Genomic DNA, 23,299 nt, shown 5'->3' with positions numbered 1-23,299 from the left:
AATGTTCGATTTCTTTAAATTTCCCTTGCTCCGACTCTCAGTCTAGGCAAGTTTTTTCAGGCGATTAAAACAAAAGCTGCACGTGCAAACTAAAAAGTTAGTATTTTAAGGCCATCGCGGCAAGTCCCTAAGGCACAAAGGCAAAGACACCCCTCAAGGCCAGGCTAGAGCCGGGTAAGATCACTTTCGACCTACGCGAGCCCCTTGGTCGGGAACCCCCGGGCCCGAGCCCCCTAGGAAGCAAGGACTAACGTGCAGGGCCCGCCCCGGGGCCGACTTTTCAATGGAAGCCGAGAGGATGGGGGCGGGAAGGAGCGGAAGCTACGGGTGCAAACAGCGGCGACCGAGCTGCGGTTTATTTCTTCCCGGGGTTTTCAGGCTGGGCACAGACCCCTCCAGATAGGGGCAGAGGAGCAAGAGGGTTGCTTGAGACGGGTAGGGAAGGCAAAGCCACCAGGCCCTCGCGGACAGGAAGGGAGGCCGAGCAGGGAGGGCTCAGACCCCGGCCCCTGAAAGCACTTTCGATGTGTCTCCCACCCCCCACGACAAGATGGCGACGTGGACAGCGGGGGAGCCGACCAACTGGGCTGGGGGAAAAGAGGGAAGGGGGAGAGGAGGCAGAAACAAAACGGCCGGCCCCCCAGGAAAGCTGAGGCCGGCCCGGGAGCCCGGGGCGGCCGGCGGGGCGGGGGCGCCGGTAGAGAATGGGGTCGGTGGAGGGAATGTCTTACTTTTTCTTGTCGTTCGCGCCGCCGGCGCCCTCCATGGCGAATGGGTCCCCGCGATGCCTTCGCGGCCGGCGGCCCCCAGGCTCGCTCCGGCCTAAGCACTGGCTCCCTCCACACGCGGAGAGACAAGAGGCAGGTCCAGAGGCGGGGGCTGCGACGGGGGAATCCCCTCCCAAATCCAGAAGCAGGAGCAGGAGGCGGCAACCGCAGAGGTCCAAGTCCGGCTCGAAGGAGCCCCTCCGCGGGCTGTTTGTCAGGGCCCGGCCCGATACACTGGCCGAACCGGCGGCGAAGGCGGTCTTCGCGGTCCCTCAGACCAGACGGCTCTGTGCACTGAGGCGCTTGAGGCAGCGACAGGGGGCGGACAAGGGCGGAGACGCGCTCGGCCGCGCGGGAAGGGGCGGGGCGGCGGGAGCGCGCCCGCCCGCCGAACCCGCCGCGCGCTCACGCAGGCCCGCCTCACCTGAGGAGGAGGCGGGTTCCCTGTAAGCCAATGGCAAGCGGCGCAGGCGGCCAGTCCCCACCCCAGCCCACGTCGCTCTTAGCCAATCAGGCGGCGGTCATCTGGGCACAGCTGGGACAGGCTCCAGCGCTCACGTGTTGGTTTGTGTGCAGCTGCGGAAGAAAGAGAAAGGACCTCGGGTGGCGGCTGAGCCAGTCTGGGGACTGTGCGCCTACTCCTACATGGGGGAGTGGCTGACTTTGGAAGGCACTGCTGAAAAGGGATTTTAGTTGCGGAGTCCCAATTCTGCATCACATTTCCTGCCTCTTGATGCAGTAATCTAAGTCTCCCGCTCTCTTTCCCTTCTGGGGCAGTGCTGGGCAGGGTTGCCGCCCAGCTCTGCTGAGTTCTCAGTTCAAGAAAAGCAGACTTTTGGCGTCGTGGCAGCAAGCCTCATGGTTTTTTGTTTTTTTTTTTTTTCTCAGAAATGTTACAACGGGGTCTTTCTTTGCCAGGTTACCCAACCACGGGCCACGTCACCGCCCTCTGCCGTGGAACCTAATAGAACTCTCCTCTTCCGCTCTTTCTGCAGTGGAGTTTGATTGCTACGTAAATTCAAATAAAAATTTAAAACAAATCCGTCTTATTGTAAACTTCTCAAGGGAAAGAGTTACAGGAAATCTTAAAATCTGAAATTATTCTAAGCATTTACGAATACGTATAAGTAGTCTTAATGAGAGTTAAATCTGAGCTTCAAGGAAGGAGTCGGAAAAAAGGTTTTAGACAGACTTTTATTTTGGTTTCCTGCCTCATTAAAAAGAGTCGAAGATAACGTTAGATGGATTTGGAAAAACGGAAGACAATCCTTAGTTTGAGACCTACCGCCTTGAGTTGAGTGCCCTGTGGACTAGACAGAGGCAGAAGAACTCGCCAAACCCTCACCGAGACTAGGGCGGGAGACAGCTGAACCCGAGTTAATTTGATATGGTGGGATCAGTATTGCTTGTTTACTAACATGGTCCTGACGGCAACTAAGTAAGACTTAATCACTTTTTGACTTTGGAAGCATAAGTTTCAACTTTGTCCATCTTTTAAGGTAAAGATGAATGTATTTTGAACTCAGCAAATGAGTATCATATACGTATTTCCACTGGACGGTAGATTATTCTCACCTTTGTCGTATTAGAGTATTGTCACAATCTAGCTTTGGCTTGTATATTAATTAATGTGGATATCTGTAGTGGATTTGAATTACACGGGTGTGTAAAAACAATGGTGTATATAAGATAACATTAAACTCTTTTTAACTGGTCAGTAGAGCTGTAAAGAAGGGTAAAGATTAATCTCAAATATTACTTTTGTTTTTTAGATCTACAAAGCCTAATGATACGTATTCTAGAAAAGAACCATGGAAAATGCCTGGAATGAAGAAAGGACTAAAAATAATTATTCATTTTTTTGATTGTGGAAAGACTAACTCTGGATATTATAAAACCTTTCAGTTTAACATTCCACAAAAGTATTGTTAAGAACACTGGCTCCAGAGTCAAGGGTGAGCTTGAATACAGCCTCTAACACTTATTAGTAAGTCATTTCACCTTTCTTGCTCAGTGTACTCATCTGCAAAATAGGGATAAGTGTCTATGCAATGGAGCCTTGGTGGCGCAGTGATTAAGCGTTTGCCTGCTAACCAAAAGACTGGCAGTTTGAATCCACCAGGTGCTCCTTGGAAACCCTATGGAGCAGTTTTACTCTGTCCTGCAGGGTCACTGTGAGTTGGAATCAACTTGACGGCAATGAGTTTTATGTCTATGCCATAGAATTATGGGACGATTAAATGAGATCATATGTGTAAAGCACTTAGAACAGTACCTGGCACTTAATAAGCAGTTGGTAAATGCTTCCTATTAGTATTATTGTTGGTGGTTTTGTTTGTATTTTTGTTGTCATTATTATTACCCCCAAATTTGTGCCTTTGTTATCCAAGAATGTCAATGAGGTTCATATAAATCCACATATATCTTCTCTATTTGCAATTTGCAACTGCCCATTGTGTTCCTACCCTTGTATATGAAGGTGGCTAAAGAAATCTTCCATCATTTTCTTTCTCATTATACTTGTAAGCTGTTCTCTCTGGCCAGTGATTAAAGTTGTAGTGTATAATGTCTGTGACATCAAAAGTTGAGTATTTTGTAATAGCAAATCTAAGTCATTAAAAAAAAAATTTGTTATCATTTTAAAAGATTAAAAAAGAATGATAATTCAGTCACCAAAAGATATTTGAACATATTCCTTAAATTTTCCCCAAAGTCCAATTTTCCTTTCCAACATGTATAAACTATTTATATTTTATGTGTGTATGTTTATGTATATACAAACATGAACACGGAAAGCAGTAACATACACATACATACGGGAACATGGAAAGCAGTAATATTCAACCAACTAGTTTTCAAGTAATTACAGAGAAGCCTAACAGTATCCCTAATTCAGTTAATCCTGTTAAATAACAGAATTCCAAAAAGCAAAATTTTCTATGGGATAAAATTTTAAATCACCCCCTTTACAACCTATTAATAAATGCATTTAGGTTATTACTTTGTAAGTATATTTAATCACTTTCTGATCTTTGTAAGTGTCCAAGGTTCATTTCAAATCACTTTGCAGAACTTTTAAAGTGACTACACGGTTACTTGCAAATGACTGGATTTACCTTTGACCTGCATTTAGTAGAAAGCTGGGCACAATTTCAGAAGCAAACAAGGTAAAACTTGAAATTTATATTAACCAGTTGCTGTGGAGTTGACTCCTACTCATGGCAAGCTCGTGTGTGTCAGAGTAGAACTGTGTCCATAGAGTTTTCAGTGGCTGATTTTTCTAAAGTAGATCACTTGGCCTTTTCTTTAGAGGCATCTCTGAGTGGACTTAAACCTGGACCAGCCTTTCAGTTAGCAGCAGAGCACTTGTCCTTGTGCACCCCTAGGGACTCTAGAATTTATATTACTACTAAGTAATACAGAACATCTAGTCTTTTAAAAAGTGAAACATCAGATTCAGATAATTTAACGTGTATCAAACTATATAAGAAGATCTAGTGGCTAATGTGATTCTTGGCTTATTATTACCCTTAGGTTCCCCACCCCACCCCCTGACCACCTTTATCTATTCTCTAACAACAACAACAATAAAGCCTACAATTTGGAAGGCAAGTGCTTAGAAGATAGTAGGCATTAAAAATATTTTATTTTTTTTCTTTCAAGGATCAAAACAAAATAAATATGTATTTCATCTGAGTTTATATAGAATATGATAGACTGAAAATTTAATATTAGCACTTTTCAATTATGATCAACATTTTTAGTGTAATTTTAGAAATGAATACCCTTCCAAAGTCAAGTTTTTGTATCTTCTACAACTACATATGTGTACTGTTATGGATATGTTATAGCATACATGTTATGTTATCCATATGTTGATATGTTATGGATTTATTGAAAAATTCAAATACCGCAAATGAACAAACACAGAAAACTAAGTCACCCTGACCTCTCTTGTCTTCCTCGTCTCCAAAGGCACCCACTGCTACAAATCATTTATATACCTAACTAGAGATATTCTATTAGCATGCCAAAAGACCTATGCATCCTTTCATTTTTGCACAAATGGTAGAATAGTATACGCTCTCTCTACCTAACAAATTTATTTCATACATATCTTGATATTTAAAATAATTTATAATAAAATAAACAGATGTATAATGAAGTAGAATGCAAAATCATAAGAATTTTAAAAAATTAATGTCAACATTAAAATTTATGAGCAAGGATCTTTTACATTTTATTGCAAATAAATTTAAGTTTCTCTAGGCAGGTTAGAAAAGAGAAGTTTAGCAGCTGGCAACTACAGAAAGACAAAATTTTATATTATACTTTGCTTTGGGCAAACCCCACCATGTCAATTTCCATATCTGTTGTGAAAGCTATCAACATTAAAGGAATTACAAATAGAGAAAATTGCTTTCTACCTATACCCACTCTTCTAACCAGTTAAAAACAAGATTTTTATTCGTTTTCTTGTCCTTATTCTTTGTAGATGACTACTCTAATTTTGCATATTACACATCATTTTTCAGCTGCACGAACAAAACACTAAATCTCTTCATTGTAAATAAATGACTAACAATTTCAAAATCCAGTTCAAACTAGTTTAGATTTATTTGATTTTTATGAAAGTGAGGAGTGAAAAGTACTCTATAAATTCATGAATTCTAAGGTAGGAATTTTAAGAATTCACCTACTAGATTTTGAGCACGTTATGGTTGTGATATGAATTAATATAAGATAATTATTCTTTGTTGAGGGCCGAAATTCAGATTTGATCACATATCCCTAGAGGAGAAACATCTTCAAGTTCTATATACAGTCTGCTGAAGTTTTGCCAAAACATTGTCAAACAATAAGCCCTTGCCAGATGTTGAACCTTCCAGGAGAATTTCTGTGCATCTTCATCCAACTTTGTTTCAGTGCTACAAATAAAATTTTATTTTTATATAATAATACAGGCAGTCAGGTGATGGAGGATAGGCAAGAGAATCTCAAAATAAGTTGCAGGACAGAAGTGCTTAATTTTATAAGCTGGTTGTGTGATATAATCATTCTCCCCAAAATAACTGTGGTTTCTATCAGGAAAAACACACCACCAGAATATTAAAAATTGAATGAACATGGCACTTAAAGGGTATTTTTCCTTTAGATGTTAATTTACACTTCAAATTGTATTTTTTTTTTAATCCTTGATTTAAAAGCAACCTTTTTTTTAATGAAAAATTGTAGTAGAAGCATTAAAGCAAAAATGAAAGAAAGATCTTACATTGCTTATAATTTACCCTAGCTTGGTTTTTTTTCCATGTGCCCCAAGCCTCTGGCAACTCATATTTTCCAAATTTGGGGTGGATAATGTTTTCTGTTTGATTTTTTGTGAGTAATGCAGAAACATTAGCTGTTTGGCTCTTATATTGGAAAACTTATAAAATTCCCTTGGTTAAGTGTGTCAGAACTTGCCTGTGAAGAACCAGAGGCACTCATAAGAAGTTGATTAATTTTATACCAGGACTTGCAAAGACAGGTTAGCTATTCTCCTATGTGCATTTAAATTACATAGCTAAGCACTTGGCTGCCAACCGAAAGATCGGCGGTTCGAACTCACCAGCAGCTCCGCGAGAAACAGATGTGGCAGTCCTCTTCTGTAAAGATTCCAAAAAGAAACCAAACTCATTGCCCGTAGAGTCCATTCTGACTCATAGCGACCCTACAGCCTTAGAAAGCCTATGGGGCATTCTACTCTGTTCTATAGGGTCGCTATGAGTGGGAATTGACTTGATGGCAATGGGTTTGATTTTTGGTCATCGAGTAAGAGCCCTGGTGGCCCAGTGGTTAAGAGCTTATGGCTGCTAGCAAAAAGGTCGGCAGTTTGAATCCACCAGCCATTCTCTGGAAACCCCATGGAGCTTGGAAACTGCTATGGAGCAGTTCTACTCTGTCCTAAAGGGTTGTTATCAGTCGGACTCGATGGGGCAATGGTTTTTTTTTTTTGAAAGTAAGCCAAAGATTCACTCAATTATCTTACTATCAAGAATCATGATATTAAGCATGTAAATAATGATATTAAGCATGTACTATAGGGTCGCTGGAGCCCTGATGGCAGAGTGGTTAAGAACTCTGCTGCTAACCAAAAGGTTGGCAGTTTGACTCCACCAGCTGCTCCTTGGAAACCCTTTGGGGCAGTTCTACTCTGTCCTATAGGGTCGCTATGAGTCAGAATCCATTCAAGGGCAACGGGCTTGATTCTGGTTTTGACAGGATTGCTGTGAGTAGGAATCGACTTGGCAGGCAACAGGTTTGGTTTTTTGGTTTATGTGCAAAGGTTTGTGGTGGAACTTGGGAATTGTAGATGTTCTCAACCAATATTTTCTAGTCCTGACTAAATCTTCCTCCTTTACTTTCTGTCCACTTTTCTAGGATTGCAAGGGACAAAAGGAAAGCCATCTAGAGAGTTGTTAAAAGTTTTTGTATTTGGACAGATAAGCATCTGGACCTGTGCACTCTTCAAGCTGCGTTCCAGATCCTGTTAACAGGATCTATGGGAACCAGAATCAAGGACAAGAGTTTGCTTCAAGGTCTTATTGCTCTTGGTACTTCATTGATACTTTCTGTTGTAGCAAGACAAATCCCAGAGCTTGACTATCCTAGAACCTGTGATAAGAAATAGTTGGGATTATGTGATAGGAAAATAGTAGTCCATCTTAAAACACTGTCATATTAGTGTGGCAGTGAATGTACAGAGATATATATCAAACACATTGAACACACATAAAATGGGTTTATTTTATTATATGTAAGTTATACCTCAAAAAAGTTGATTAAAAATGACACTGTCATAAACAGGCTGGCCACTTGGCTAATAACCTGATCACTGTACCATTCTTCTAATTTCTGGCCCTTTCCTTGGCCTGATCCCCACCAGACTACACTTCAATTATTAGTTAGTTGATCACCTGGATTTTATTTACACCCTAGCTTTTGGTTGTTCGTCTTAGCTCTGCTCATTGGCTCCTGAATCTCAGGTTCATTTTTCAGGGGTTTACATACACTGTTCCCACTGCTCTGACCAGAGGAAATACAGCAGCTGGTTGCCAGCTGGCATGAAAGAAGAGAATTCAAGAGGGTAAAAAAAAAAAAAGAAACAACAACAAAAAAAAACTGAATTAATTCTCTGCTCAAAATGTGGAGGGAAAATGAAATGGCCAGACACAGATGTTGGAAGTTATTCCTCCTTGCTCTTGCTTGTTGAAACCAAGGGCTGTTGCGTGTTTAGGGAGTGGATGGCACCAACCGTATTAGCAAAGTACGTGTGTCATGAAGTATGAGGCAGATACCTGAGACATATGGTTGGTTCTCATATTGCATGTGGGCATGCACAGATACATTCATAAATGACAGAAGGACTCCAAAACTGCCTCTAGAAAGCCTGAAGCTTTAAATGTTAGTCGAATGTGGAGAAGAATTGTTCCAAAAGAGTTTTCCAGCTAGGAAACACACCGCCAAGGAGATCATTAGCTGTGTGTCCTATAATTTTGAGAGAATAGGTTACTTTTCTTCTAATATGAATTTTTATATTTCAGTAGAATATTAACCTCTGTATGACAGTGATTTATCTGTCTTGTTAAGCACTATATCTACAGTGCTTAGACTAGGGCCTAGCACAGATAAGGAGCTCACTAAATACCATCTTGTTGATCTCCTAAAAACTGGGCTCTGTGAATACTGGTGTGTGAAAGCTCTGGAAATTAGGAATAGTGTGAATAAATATCATATAGTTTACCTGGAGTTCTGGTGAATAAGCATGTTGGACAACTGTTCATGTGAAATAATCTCTGAAAATAGAAAATTAATGTCTTTGAGAACGCTCTTCTGTGATGTGGTGAAATGAGTAACATGTTTGGAGTCGGGAGTCTTGGGTTCCTGACCTGTTATACCATCTAGATAACCCTCCTTTCTTTGGCTCTCAGTTTCCTCATCTGAAAAAGAAGGAATTTGAGCAACGCAATCTCCAGAGTCCTTTCTAGCTTTAAAATTTTATGACAAAGCTCCTCTAAAATAATTTATCTCATATAACCCTTAGATGAATAAGACTGAGAAATACAGAGTGAATGTCATAACTTAATAGGTGGGCAATTATAGTCAAAGATCAAAATTTTAGTTAAACATTATAAAAACAAGAATCCTTCACATTTGAATAGTACTTTTAATATTTTCAAAGCACTTTCACATCTGTCACCTTATTTGATTTTCAGAGTCATGTTGTGAAACTATTTGATACAGTGCACTAAAACATGGGCCAATGGCATGAGATCACATACAAAATCAGTGACAGAACTAAGACTATCTAAATCTCCAGGATCCTAGTTTTAGTATTTTCCCTTCTTAACTTTTGTGATTTTTTTTTTTAAACAGTAAAATCCCTTATGTTTACTTCAGGAATGTAATAGAGCATCCTTTTTGGCCAAAACAGATTCTAATATGGCTGATGGGCAGAGACAGACAATTTCCTTTCCATTCCACTTCTATCAGACTAAAACAGACTAGGAAGAAAGGCCTGACAGTCTACTTCTGAAAAATCAGCCAATGAAAGCCCTATTGATTACAACAGTCTGATCCTATTGTGTATGGGGTCACCATGAATCAGGGCTGGCTCATGGCAGCTAACAATAACAACTACAACCCCATCTATTTGCATTGATTGATTTGATTTATGCAGATACTAATAAGCCTTCTGGGAAAATAAATGGAATAGCATCAATTATTGGATCTCAGACATACATAGCAACCCAAACCCACTGCCGTTGTGTCAATTCTGACTCAAAGCGACCCCACAGGACAGGGTAGAACTGCCCCATAGGGTTTTCAAGGCCGTAAATCTTTACAGAAGCAGACAGCCACATCTTTCTCTTGTGGAGCAGCTGGTAGGTTCCAGCCACTGACCTTTCGATTAACAGCCGAGGGCTTTAACCACTGCACCACCAGGACTCCTCCGACACACATAAACCAGAAAAACCAAACCCATTTCTGTAGAGTCAATTCTGACTCACAGCGACAATACAGGACAAAGTAGAACTGCCCCATAGGGTTTGCAAGGAGCGGCCGGTGTATTCAAACTGCCTGACATTTTAGTTAGCAGCCATAGCTCTTAACTGCTGTGCCACCAGGGCTCCAAAGCCGTTGCTGTCCAGTCAATGCCGACTTATAGTGACCCTATAGGACAGAGTATAACTGTCCCATAAGGTTTCCAAGGAGCAGCTGGTGGATTTGAACTGCCGACCTTCTGGTTAGCAGCCAAGCTCTTAACCACGTGCCACCAGGGCTCCAGACATATATAAACACCTATAAATTAGGAAGAATCCAATGGGAGCAAATTACAAAAAAAAGAACAGCTGAATCTCAAAGACAATTGATCCTATAGGGTAAAATCCTGGTATGAGTTAGATTTAACAACAAAAGCTAACAAACTGAGAAGAACAGTTCTGGGTTGATTGTCTAGGGTTTAAGAAATGTTGGTTGGGACTCTCCAACATAGCATAATACGGTAATATAGAGGGGAGAAACGTTTTCGCATTCCACTTTGCAGCTCGTTGCTGGACGGTTACAATGCAACAAAGGTTGAAAGCACTGGTGGGTGGAGCTATTGACAAGCATCTGTTCCTGGTGTAGAACATCAGTATGTCAGAGGCAAACATTTCAGCAGATCTCCAGCTGGCATTAACTGCAGCAGAGCCCCAGCATGGCAGAATAGTTGGGAAAGTGAATGACCTGGACTAATTAGCTAATGCATATCAGACACTCCTCTGGGACTCTCAGAAATAATTTGGGGAATTGGAGCTTCTGCGTAAACAGGTAGGGACATCTACTAGCAAAATATGCAGTGTTATAAAACAATGAGTATTTTTTTCTGGATTTTGGCTCTTAAGACATGCTGCTTGTGATGGTTAATTTTATGTGTCTTGGCTAATTTATAAGGCGCCCTGGTGGCGCAGTGGTTAAGTGCTAGGCTGCTAACCCACAAGGCTGGCGGTTTGAACCTACCAGTCACTCTGTGGAAGAAAGATGTGGTAGTCTGCTTCCATGAAGATTACAGCCTTGGAAACCCTGTGAGGCAGTTCTACCTGTCTTACAGGGTTGCTATGAGTTGGAATCAACTTGATGGCAAGGGGTTTGGGGCTTGGCTAGTCTGTGGAGCTCAGATGTCTTTGAGACTCAGCTTGGTGGTCAAACACTAGTCTATACTCTGTTATGAAGTAGTTACATGTGATTAAATCATCTGGTCTTAAACTACGCAGATTACCCTCAACAATGTGGGTGGGCCTTACCTAATCAGTTGAAGGCCTTAAGAGTGAAAGAGGAGTTCTTCCTAGGGTATATTCTGCCTCCAGGCTATAAATAGACATTTTGCCAGAACACTTCTGCTAATTTTTTTTCTTTTCTTAATTTAAGGCTTATAGGCTTGTTGTTCATTCTTATAAAATGAGCTTTTCCACTTTCTGGTAGTTCCACTTTTTTCTAATTTGCTCCCAATGGGGTCTTCATAATTTATAGGTGCTTATATATGTCTGGGAAATGCTCGTGGCATAGTGGTTAAGAGCCACAGCTGCTAACCAAAACGTTGGCAGTTTGAATCCACCAGGCACTCCTTGGAAACCCATTGGGGCAGTTCTACTCTGTTCTGTAGGGTCGCTATAAGTTGGAATTGACTCAACGGCAATGGATTTAGTTTTGGTTTGTATATATGTCTGAGGAGTCCTAGTGTGCAGTGGTTAAAGTGCTCATAATTATCTACAATAAAGAAATTAATTTACAGAAGAGATTGGCCTAAATCTAGTCTGACTGCAATAATATTCTGTGCTGTTTACATGGGATCACTGAAGGTCACGTGCACTGGAATGGGTTCTTCGGCCAGGGGAATTTTATGGCATGCTAAGTGGAAGCTATGTGAATTCAAGAAATTCTCTGAATTACCCTTAAGAAAATATCCTTAAAAATACTACTCCGAGACCAAGTATCCAGTACACTGCATAGGTGCATTAAAGGCCCCTCACATGGATTAATTACTAGAGTTGAGATCCATCTGGTTGTAGTCCAAGCACTTTGGTTTACATATGTGAATCATGAAGGGTAGGGAGGTTACCTGCTTATGATAGACGAAAACCAAAACCCATTGCCATCTCCAACTCACAGCAACCCTATAGGACAGAGTAGAACTGCCCCACAGGGTTTCCAAGGAACAGCTGGTGTGTTTGAACTGCCGACCTTTTGGTTAGCAGCCAAGCTCTTACCCACTGCGCCAGCAGAACAGTATAAACTCTTGTCAGTCAGAAGTCTCTATCAAACTAGCAATTCCTCAAGCAGATTGTACTGTAATTACAAATCAATATTTGTAAAAATAATCCTTAGGCAATGAAAAAGTTAAAGCTTAAATTATTTTGCATAAAGTCCAGTGTACTATTAATTATATTTTACTGTAAAGTACTCTAATTATTTGATAATTGGTAAACATGTACAGTATCTATATTGTTGTTGTGTGCTGTCAAGTTAATTCTGACTCATAGTGACCCTACAGGACAGAGTAGAACTTCCCCATAGGGTTTCCAAGGCTGTAATCGTCACAGAAGCAAACTGCCACATCTTCCTCCTGAGAAGTGGCCGGTAGGTTCAAACTGCTGACCTTTCAGTTAGCAGCCAAGGGCTTAACTACTGGGCCACCAGGGTTCCTTCACAGTATCGATGGAAACTCTATTAACCAAATGGTTCTACACTATCATCTTGCTCCCTGGGTTGTCCTCTCCCCGTGCTATGCGCAACTACCCTTGCAGATGCTTCCCAGAGAAACCAGAGGCAATCAGACAAAACTCACTTAACTTCCTGCATCCTCCTTGATAAACCTACCTGCAACTATTCCCATCCTTATCTCTTTCTCTCTAGGAGATCTCTCTCCTGCTGCTAGTAGCTAATCCCTGCCTTTATGTATGGATTTCGTCACCTCTCCTTTCTCCAGGGATCTCGAATCACCATTTATCTCTTCTCTCATCTATGTCTTCACCCTCCAGTCTGATTCTTTCCCTTCTGAGTACAAACAGATTCGGATGCCTCCTATCTCAAAAAGGGCCTCTTTCAATTGCATAGTTCCCTCTAGCTGTCACCTGATAGTGCTTTCCATTTACAGACAATTGTCTTAGTCTACACTCTTGGTCTCCACGTTTTCACTTCCTGATCACTGCTTATTCCCAGTCTTCTACCCCCATCCCTCCAGGAAACTGCCTTTACCCAGGTTTTAAATTGCTTAATTCAATAGGTGCTTTAAAGTTCTTATCTCACTTTATCTCTCTGCAGAATTTGACACTGTTAATTACTTCCTTCTCGAAACACCTTCCTTGATTTCTAGGACACTACTCTGCTGGTTTTCCACCTGCCTCTTGAGCTGATTCTTCATTTTCTTCCTAGCTTGGTTACTTAGTGTTTCATCTTCAGCCTCTTTCCTTTTCACTCTCTCCCTCAATATTTTATTATGAAAATTTTCAAATTAGAGAAAAGTTGAAAGAATTATGTAGTGAAAACACATATACCCACCCCTTTCTCACTTTGCCTTCTCACTGCCTTAGCCACTACTATCCCACATCTCCAGTTAGACCACTCCTTAGTTCAGACCTACCTAGCAGTGTCCACATGGACAGCTCTACTTGCATGACCCAAGGTTATCTTAAACTCAACATGGTGAAAATGCAACTCATGATTCTAGACTCACCCTTTATTTTTCCTCTTACCTTATCAGCCAGTCACCAAGTCTTGCTAATTTACTTCTTCAGTATGTCTTCAGTCTGTCCAAGTTCAGGCTCTGATCATTTCTTGTCTCAACTGCTTTTTCTATAGCCAGCCTTGTTCATCCCTCATTCACCCACCACACAGCTGCCAGATCATCATTTATAAATTGCAGGTGTGATCATCTCAATGCAAATCTTTTAGGAATTTCACTTTAAACTCCTAACTCTTTAGCAAAGCCCTTATGATCCCTAGTTAGCCTCATCTTTCACCATCCTTCCTCTCGAACTTTATGAACCAAGCCATATTAAGCTCCTTTGAAGTTCCTGAAATATTCCTTAGTGTTTAGACCCATGCTAACTCTTCTCCCTGGCATGTTTGCCTTTACTTTTCCTCCTAATTCCAAGATGTCCTTCAAAATATAGTTTAGATATTACCTCCTCCAGGAAGACTTCCCTGGCCTTTTCCTTCTTCCATTCTACCACACCTAGGTCTGGGAAAGATGTCTCTTCTGCATGTTCCCATAGAATCTTCTGCTATTAGTTAATTACTGAATTCATTTAATAAAGATTTGAAGGTCAACGATACTCTGGGCACTGTTTGGTGATGCAAATACAACAGTGAATAAAATAGAGCTCCTGCTCTTAAGGAATTTATACAGTACAGAGGGAATTAGGCCAGTAAGGGACAATTATAATAAAACGTGGTTAGCTCATGAAAGAAGAATGCACAAGGTGTTCTGGGGACACCTACAAGGAACACAAACCCAGACCAGAAGAGTGAGGGAAGGCTGCTTGGAGGAAGATTCTTCTAAGGTATGAAGGATGAATAGAAATTAACTAGGTGAAGAGAATGAGTGAGGGAGGGAGTGGCTGGGGAAGAGGAAGTAAAGAGGGAACTAGGTTGGAGGTTAGTAAAAGCATAGCTCATTCAGGGTAGGGAGTGTCCTCAGTGTTAGACCTTGTACCTGCCACAGAGAAGACACTCAATGAACATTTATTGAGTGAATGAATGAATGAACAAGGTGGGAGAAGAAGGGGCCAGATTAGAAGGACTACATATGAAAAGAAATTTGGACTTTATTCTAAGGACACTCTATTGGTACTCCATAGAAGAAAGACTTTAAGTACGAGGTTGACATAATCAGAGTTTATAGGATTGCTCTTTACAAATGGGAAATAAATTGGAAGGAGAGCAAGAGGCAAGGCTAAGGACAGGGAGATCAGTTAGGTGGTTGGTGAGGTTATCAACATCAGAGATGATGGTGACCTCAAAGAAGGCTGTGCGGTTGGGATGGACAACAGTGAAAACAGAGTTTTAAGAGACAAAGGAGGAGAGGTCAAAGAACTCAGTAATTAATTGTGAGAATGAGGACAAGAAAGGAATCAAGGATGATACCCAAGTTTCTGGCTTGGGCAATTGTTGGTAGCGGTCACTAAGGTAGGAAACAGGACAATGAAGAAGATTTCTAGAATAAAAATGGGTGTGAGGGAGATGAAGAGTTCAGCTCTGAACATTTTAAGTTTGAGCTTGAGGCACATATTGATCCTAAGCCTGTTTGCCCATAGATCCATTTTCCTCACAATTCCCTTGCTGTGTTCTGTATCACAAGGAGCTGCATTGCAAGTTGAGATTCCCAGGCTCCCACATCAGCTGACTTCTGGCTGGGTTTGGGGAATGGGAGGTATTGGCAAGGGATCAGAGAACAAGTGGAAACAAAGAGCCAAGATATTGCTCCTCTTCCCTTTCTTGTTCCAGCAGTGGCTGTGTCTGCTTTGTGATCCAACTCCCTCCAGACAGAGTTTCATAGTTCCAGCCTCCTCCTGTCATACCATGCTCAAATGACACAACTGCCTTGCTTCAGTCTCCCAGTCTAGGGGTGTTCTGGCTTCCTACTGTTGCCAGTTTCAGGGTTCCCTGTTTGGCTTCTTAGATTTTCTCTCCCCTACATAACATTAAACGCTCTCTATTTCAAATACTCAGAGGGGCTTCTGTTTTCCAAAGAAACATCTAAGTGGTGATGTCCAAAAAGCAGCTGGGTATGTGGAAGAGAGATATGACTGAGAATCATCACACACAGATACGTGGAATTTCTATTATAGCACTTGCCTCCCTGAATAGCAATTGTTTCTTGACCTGGTTGTGTCCCTTACCAGCATGAGCGATCCTTGAGTGCAGGAACAACGTCTTCCCTCTCTTCATATTCCCAGAGCCCACTCAACACCTGGTACAGTAGGCACTCAATACTGTTTACTTATTAAATGAAGATATGAATGCATAAATCCTAAGCATCATTTTTAGATGTAATAGACCTGGGGAGTGCCCATTCTATACTAATAAGAAATCCTGAATCATTGAACATTTGTTAACATATGCAGTATTATTATTCTCAGGATTATAGTAAAATAATGCACAACTGACTAGCAATAAGTTGCCCCAGTTGTTGAGTCATTCATTGAGTAGACAAGGATAATTAGAGATCATTGCAGTTGTGTATCCAGCTGTGTATATAAAGGGTATTGTTAAATCAACTGAAGATAGCAGGTTTGTTTAAATAGGTTAAATATTCCTTAGCCTCCCTGAATCTTGGATATACAATGAATTTCCCCAGAAATGATCTGCAGAAGTAAACTCAGATAGGGTTTACACTATCAGCTCTGAGCTGTGGCTCAGTAAGAATGATGTTAAAAACAGGGCATTACAAAGTGTAGATGTTGGCTTTGGCCTAGAGGACAGCCAGGTGTATCCCTGAGAGCTATGGATTCATGTGCTTTTGCTCCTGTCACCAATGTGAGGGGCCAAGCTGGGCTCTGGGAGCCATGCATAGGTTGAATGGATCTGTGGTTGGGAGGGAAGGAATGAGACCAGTGACAAATTCAGTTTATCTTTCTGTTTTTTGGTGGTTCAGAGCTCATCAGATGTTATTTCCTTCTGATTTCTCCAAAAAATGGAAGTGGTAGTGAAAAGCTGGGAAGAGTGGGTCCTTGATACCTTACTTTGAGTAACAGCAACAAACCTTGTTCTAGAAAATATTTTTAATTTTGGATTTTGTCACAAAACTAAAAAATACAGATAAAGAAAAAATATTAAATTAAATAATTGCTAATTCCACTACAATCTGGAATGAATCTTCTGACAAATTGGAATAAATCCTTCCAAAACCACTGTCATGCAAAAATATGTATAATATTTAAAAGTGTCTCCATATCATATGCATTGCTCTGTAATTCACTTTTTCCAAGCAGAAATATGCCACAAGCAACCTTCCATATAAAAAAAAATCGCACTTTTAATGATAATGTGGTATTCCATTTTATAAATTCATCATAATTTATTTATCCAGTTTCTCACTGAGGAACATTTGGGACAGTTTCAATTTTTAACCATTGTATACAAATGATGGTCAACCAGCAACTGATTTTGAAAGTGAATCTAAAAGCACTTTTAATAAGATATTTTTGAATAAACTGTGGAAAGGATGGAAGAGGAATGCGAAGGAACTCAAGAGAAGGAAATATTTTATAAATTGATATTGTTCTTGATACCTAAAGGATATAAGTTAATAGGTATGAGATGGGGGAGGGACAATGTGAGGAGGAGAAAATAAGAGCAGGTGAGATGATAGGCATGGTGAGAGAGAAAGAGTGAGAGACTGTGAGACAGCAAAGGGAGAGAGAATGTGACTAAGTAGAGAGAAAGAATCAAATAATCTTCAAAATAATTAAAATAAATGGTTTTGTAATATTTGGCAAAAGACAGTAGCATTTGTAGCTTTCAAGTGATGATTTATAATCCAATGAATAAAGAAGAGATTCTTCTGTGAGAAAAATTGTGCAAAACCTGAGGGGGACTTCGCTTGGTCATCAGATTAGATATGAAGGAAACTTCCCAAAATGCTGAAACAAAGAAAAAATAATAATAATAAAGCCTCATTCTATTTCACTTAATTCACCAAACTACACATGTGTGCCTATCATGTTGAACATTTTGTTTTAAATAAAAATAGCCTAGAAAATCACTTCCTCTTTTACCTATGATAGTTTAAAGTATGTTTTCTCTTATGGTAATTGATTGGGGTTAAAATATTTTGCATCATCGTTTTGCATCAAAGCCTAGAGAAAATGAATGAGGAAGGAGGCAGCTTCCCTTTTCCCTCACTATTCTGCCCACATCCTTCTTTAGAAAAATTAAAGTTAGGTGTGAAAATTCACTTTGTCGTGAACGTTTTTCTGTGTATTTTGGGGATAGAATGTGTTTGTGGGGGCTGGAGTAGGGCCTTTATTATAAAAATTTCTACATACAGGGCAAGCACTAGCAGGGAATGATGAAAATCACTTGTACAATGAACATCACTTGTACACACAGTACAGTGCATTCACACTTTAAAAAAAAACTGTAAAGGGGAGAAAATCCTGACTTATCTCGTGGGGAAGCTGTGAGGCACAAATATAATTATTTATATGAAAGTGTTTTAGACAAATCGGAGGTCTTTTTAATTACTGGAACTTTCTAATACTCTGGCAACTGCAGGATCCATTCAAAGTCAGACATTGCTGCTACTTTTCCACACCTGACGTGTGTGTTGGGGGGTGAGGGTAGGGAAATGTGTCCACATATTCCTTGTCCTTTGCCATCTCCCAGTAGGATCTTTTGCATGGACAGAAGAATTAAGAAAATGCCTCTTCCTTCATCAAATTGTCACTCACACATCTGTAAGAAGTGGTCAAGTTTCCCTTCTTTTAACTGAAGGAAAAAACAAAACAACCCACAAAAACCTAACCTACCCGAGACAGGCTCATATTAATCACATCCTGTGTGGAACCTTGCCTTGTGTCACTGACACTTATACGCAAAGAAGGGATAGGGTGGGTCATTGCCTCCAAATGCTCCTAAGGGCATTTTAATTAAAGCACTAATGCCACATGCCCCACAAGTTTAGCATGACTCAGCGAGGTTACACTTATTCCCTCCCACCACAGGAGTGCATGAGTATGTCCAATCACATGACCCAGGAGAACAGGGAACACCAGACCAAACTGATCTGAACCACACACCAAGTCAGTCATATTATGGTATACAGGAGTGTACCATAGGGTAGTATATGCCACCAAGGATCGTCTTTACAATATTTCTCGATCGTGTTACCTTGTCCCTAGCTGAATGTGGGCCAACCACCTATACAGAGGGTGCTGAGGCAAACCTCCTCAGACAAAGATCTGATTGGTATCTTTAATTTGGAAAGGACTGCTATTCTTTTCATATTCATGGTTTTTCTTTGTCCTGCTAAGAATGATGCATTGCACACACGAATAAGCCCAAAGTATTTTAAGTGAAAAAAAAGCTCAAAGCCTCGCCTTCACCTACTACATCCTACCTCATCATTTTTCCATTCTAGTATCTGCATGTAATTTAGTACTTTCATTTCTGAAAGTGCAAGCACTGTACACTTAATTTGCTTGACTTGTCATTCTGATATCTTTTATGCATGTGGTTCAGACATCCTGTTTGTTTAGCATGAGCTATGCTATTTACTGTAATAAATGTACTTCTTTACTGTAATAAATGTACTTCTTTACTGTAATAAATGTACTTCTTTGTTCTTCTGGGAAAAAAAGGAAAATTAAATACAAAAGACACATTTAAGCTGTTCCAGTGTCTATTATTGAGAATACTGCTGAAATATACTATACAAGGTCAATGGATGTCACAATCCCATTTGTTTTTTGGATATATATATATATATATAATTTTTTAAAATTATGATGCATTGTTTACTTGTTACAGTATAGAGTAGAAGGACATGTTTTTTGTGTCTAATTGACATACAGTCTCATCACTCACTTTGGATGTTTTAAAATTGACCAATTCTGATAATGAGAGTGTTCCAAAAAAAAACAAGCTAACGTCTGTTGTCAATTGTACCTTTTATAGATCAGTTTTATGTTTTAGACATGTTTCAGAGTCAGATTTTTAAAAATCATCTCTGCAACTGTTCCAGCAATTCTAGTATATAAAAATTTCGTTGGTTTTGTGTAGGAACTTCATAACCTGCTTAATCTTACTCATATGTATTTGTGGGCTCAGCTTTAGGTGTGGGATGGATGCCACTTGGCAATTTTTTTCTCTTTTGCTTCTTGACGTTTTTGTATTCAGCTCAAAAATCACTAATATCTGCTCGCTTGGGCTTTAGGTATCTCTTGGACTTTATATTTGTGTTTCTGCCTTTGATTTTTTTTTTTCCCAGTAAACTTCATTGGTGTTTTGGAATGTTCTCTGTACGAATTCACTCTCCAATGTAGCAGAGAGATTTCGCTTCTTTCTACCCTTTTCTACTTGATTTTCCTTCAACAAATAGCCTAATAGTTCATCCTGTGGCATGTTTAAGGTCTCAGATTACAGCCACTGTAGCAAACAGTATCTGAAATTCTATATATACATTGAATTTTGATCTCCTTTGAAAATACGGTCCTTTAGAAGTTTAGCATTGTAACATAAACTACACCTCCCCCCCGAAAAAAAGAAACACTTGTTGCTGTCGAGCCGATTCCGACTCACAACGACCCTATAGGACAGAGTAGAACTGCCCCATAGGGTTTTCAAGGCTGTAAATCTTTATGGAAGCAAACTGCCACATCTTCCTCCCACTGAGCAGCTCGGGGTTCAAACTGCCAACCTTTCGGTTGGCAGCTGAGCGCTTTAACCACTGTGCCACCAGGGCTCCATCATTGAAACATACAGGCTTCTAAATGCAAGATAGTTTAAAAATGGTTTCCTTTGAGGTTGTTTCTAGAAAACAGTTTGAGCAACTAGTCTAGTCATCACCATATCCTGATAACCCTGATAAACCACTTCCTTTAGGTTGCCACACTTCACCTCCACCCACAGCAACTCATTATGTTACCCAGTTGTCTTCCAAGTAAATGTAATGTCTGTGAAAATAGTTTAAAGGAATCCAGCTTAAAATAAACTCATATGCATTAACCTTGGTACAAAGACACAGAATTAAAAAATAAACAATAAAAAATAAACCCAGCCTTTACTTCCTTTAAATGTGGGAATTCCTAAAGCCTCCTGTGGCATCTTGATTCTAAAAGGAGCCATTTAATCCATTCCCAGCCATCTGGACAAACTAGTATTAAACAAATGTGGCCAAGGCTCCTAGATGCCTTTACTGCTTTGCTGAGTATATCTGGTTCAGAGACTTGGGTTAATTAAAGGTCCCACCATAAGGAGTAGAAAAGAGAAAGATTTGACAGGACAAATTTATGTGTGCAATCACAATAATTTAATTGGAAAAATTTTCACAGACTACACAATATACAAGCAGACAGTGATGTGCAACTTATTATGAAACTATGTATGTCTGGCCCTAGTGATTCTTTCTCATGGTTCCATAGCCTGGCTGGTTGTTTTGTCTCTACCCTTCCAGAAAAGTAGCTTAGAAACGGAACTTTCACAGCTCCCTTCTAACAGTTATGCATTGATTCCAGCTAAGTGTAACCCGACATTCCATTCATGTCACAATGACCCAGACAGGGTGCACATTTTAGGAATGAGAAAGATGTTTAATATACAGCAATGTTTTTCTTTCTCTGGTCCAATGAGTTAGGCAGGTCTATGGCTGCATCACAACTGTGCATGCTTCTTATCTTGTAGAGTTTCTTTGTATCTGCTTGAATCCATTCATGGCTTTACAGTGTCCAGGTGCAATTTAGCAGTTTCCTACAGTTACGCTCTTTTTAAAAGCTTATCTTTCGTGCTTGTAGTTTTCTGTAATTTAGTTGCTTGGTCATTTAGAAAGTCTTTTACCTTCTTAATCCTGATATCTTGTTTATTTAGGGCCAACTTATTTGCTGTTGTTGTTGTACATTTTTGACCTAAGGAGAATCCATCTATTCTAATCCTCTCATTTCAGGGTGGAAAAAACTGAGCCTAGAGGTATTAAGTGAGCTCTCCCAGTTAATATAATAGATACTGGGATAGTTGACAGAGTGCAGACTAAGACCTAGGTCATTCCAATTTCTGGTCAAAAGCAATTTTACTAAGGGAAGAATTTTTCATCACCTTATGTGTCTTGTCATAGGGCTTTCAGAAATCCTACCAATAATTTAAAGGACTGACTAACTTCTTCTCGGCTCATTAAGATGCTATCAACAGTTCTTTAATAATTTAAATTTAGTGCAAATGAGGTTTTCTCTCACTTGAAAATAGAGGCAGCATTTTCCAGACTCAGTCTTCTCGGAGCCACCGAAAAAGCAGCAACATGTTTACACTTGTATGTAGGGCTGGGCCACTTGACTTGTAATAATTGGCCTGGACTATGCTTGGAACAGCTTTGTTCAAATTTTGTTTTCCCCTTCCTGAGAGCACCAAGAATATAAAGAAGCTCTCACTCATCTCCTTCCTTAAATCTCATTAAGAAAGAATTAAAAAAAAAAAAAAAATCCAGTGTATCATATTGAGGAATTCATGCTGCATCAGCAAAGTAGGTAGAGCATACTCTTCCAAACCATCTTTCCCCAAACTTATCTTTTTGTTTGTAAAAGTACTCCATTTACAAAAGACTTCCATTTAAAAATAGCATCTCATCTAAAAACAATCAAATTTATATTATCAAAATAGTTTTATTTTTCCTGTTAGTTGTTTCTTGATTTCTTTGCTAGTTTGTTTCACAGTCTTGAAAGCCCTAAGGAGCGCTTCTACTCTGCACACATGGGCTCACCATGAGTTGGAATTGACTCAACGGCAACAACAACAATTGTGAAAATAAAGAAAATAAAAACCAAACGTTATCACATTTTAGCTAAAGACAGTTGCCTCAGAAGACTGTGACCTAGAAATCTGCTATCTTTTGTTAAAAGGTAGAACATCAAATGTCAGAGTAGTGTTAAATACGTGTTAGCTTCACACTGAGTCCTTTTCCTTGAGACTCTGAGGATTGAAAGAAAACTGGAAAAGGAAAAATTACTTCTTCAAAGTCGTCTCCTGCCGCTCTCCCCGTGATCATCCCACTCCTGCCTTAGTACCTTTGCACTTACTGTTTCCTTCCACAGGATAGGTTTTCCCCCAGATCCTTACAGAGAGGTCTCATTGATCTGTACTCAAATGCTGCTTATTCAGAAAGGTGTTTCCTGACTGACCACCCTCATTCATTCATTGACATTCAGTCAGTCTGGGTTAACTTCTGTAGCAGTCTGTGTATCTGGCTTCCTTTCTTTTCGGATCCCGATGCTCTCTGAATGGCTGGGTTCTCTTTGATATACAAACAAACAAACAAAAAATTTAATTTATTCTTCTCTTGTTAGCTAAATAATATTGTGTGGCATGTATAGTAGTGTTATTAGTTTCTCAGGGATGGTGTAACGAATTACCACAAATCGGATGGCTAGAAACAGCAGACATTTATCGTCTCATGGTTCTAGAGGCCAAAACTCTGAAATGAAAGTGTTGGCAGGGTTGGTTCCTTCTGGGGGCTCTAAGGGAGAAACCTCTCATGTTTCTTCCTAGTTTCTGATGGTTGCCAACAATCCTTGGCATTCGTTGGCTTGCAGCTCTGTAACTCCATCTCTGACTCCATAAACACATGGCCTTCTTCCCCACGTCTATGTCTCTGCTTCTTCATGTGGTGGTCTTCTCTTTGTGTGTCTCTGTCCAAATTTCCCTCTTATGAAAACACCAGACATTGGATTAGGGCCCACCCTAATCCAGTATGACTTCATTTTAACCAGATTGCATCTGCAAAGATCCTATTTCCAAATAAGGTC

General features: G+C 40.1%; 1 protein-coding gene across 2 annotated transcripts in view; it reads right to left on the bottom strand.

The window, feature by feature from the left end:
• HIF1A (hypoxia inducible factor 1 subunit alpha) overlaps positions 1 to 1,172 on the bottom strand; it is a 54,296-nt gene extending 53,124 nt beyond the window's left edge. Inside the window, exon 1 of one of the 2 annotated variants that reach the window (XM_004370926.1) lies at positions 732 to 1,172. In XM_004370926.1, the coding sequence (XP_004370983.1) occupies positions 732 to 766 (35 nt within the window). In that variant the 5' untranslated portion in view covers positions 767 to 1,172. The remainder of the gene's footprint in view (positions 1 to 731) is intronic. The other variant, XM_023726262.1, reaches the window with a different exon arrangement.
• Between the last annotated feature and the right edge of the window lie 22,127 nt (positions 1,173 to 23,299).

The sequence above is a fragment of the Trichechus manatus genome, unplaced genomic scaffold (assembly GCF_000243295.1).
Source record: "Trichechus manatus latirostris isolate Lorelei unplaced genomic scaffold, TriManLat1.0 scaffold00010, whole genome shotgun sequence".
In the NCBI taxonomy this organism is placed as follows: Eukaryota; Metazoa; Chordata; class Mammalia; order Sirenia; family Trichechidae; genus Trichechus; species Trichechus manatus.
Note: the sequence above shows the minus strand (reverse complement) of the source record. Positions and strands in the feature narration are given on the sequence as shown.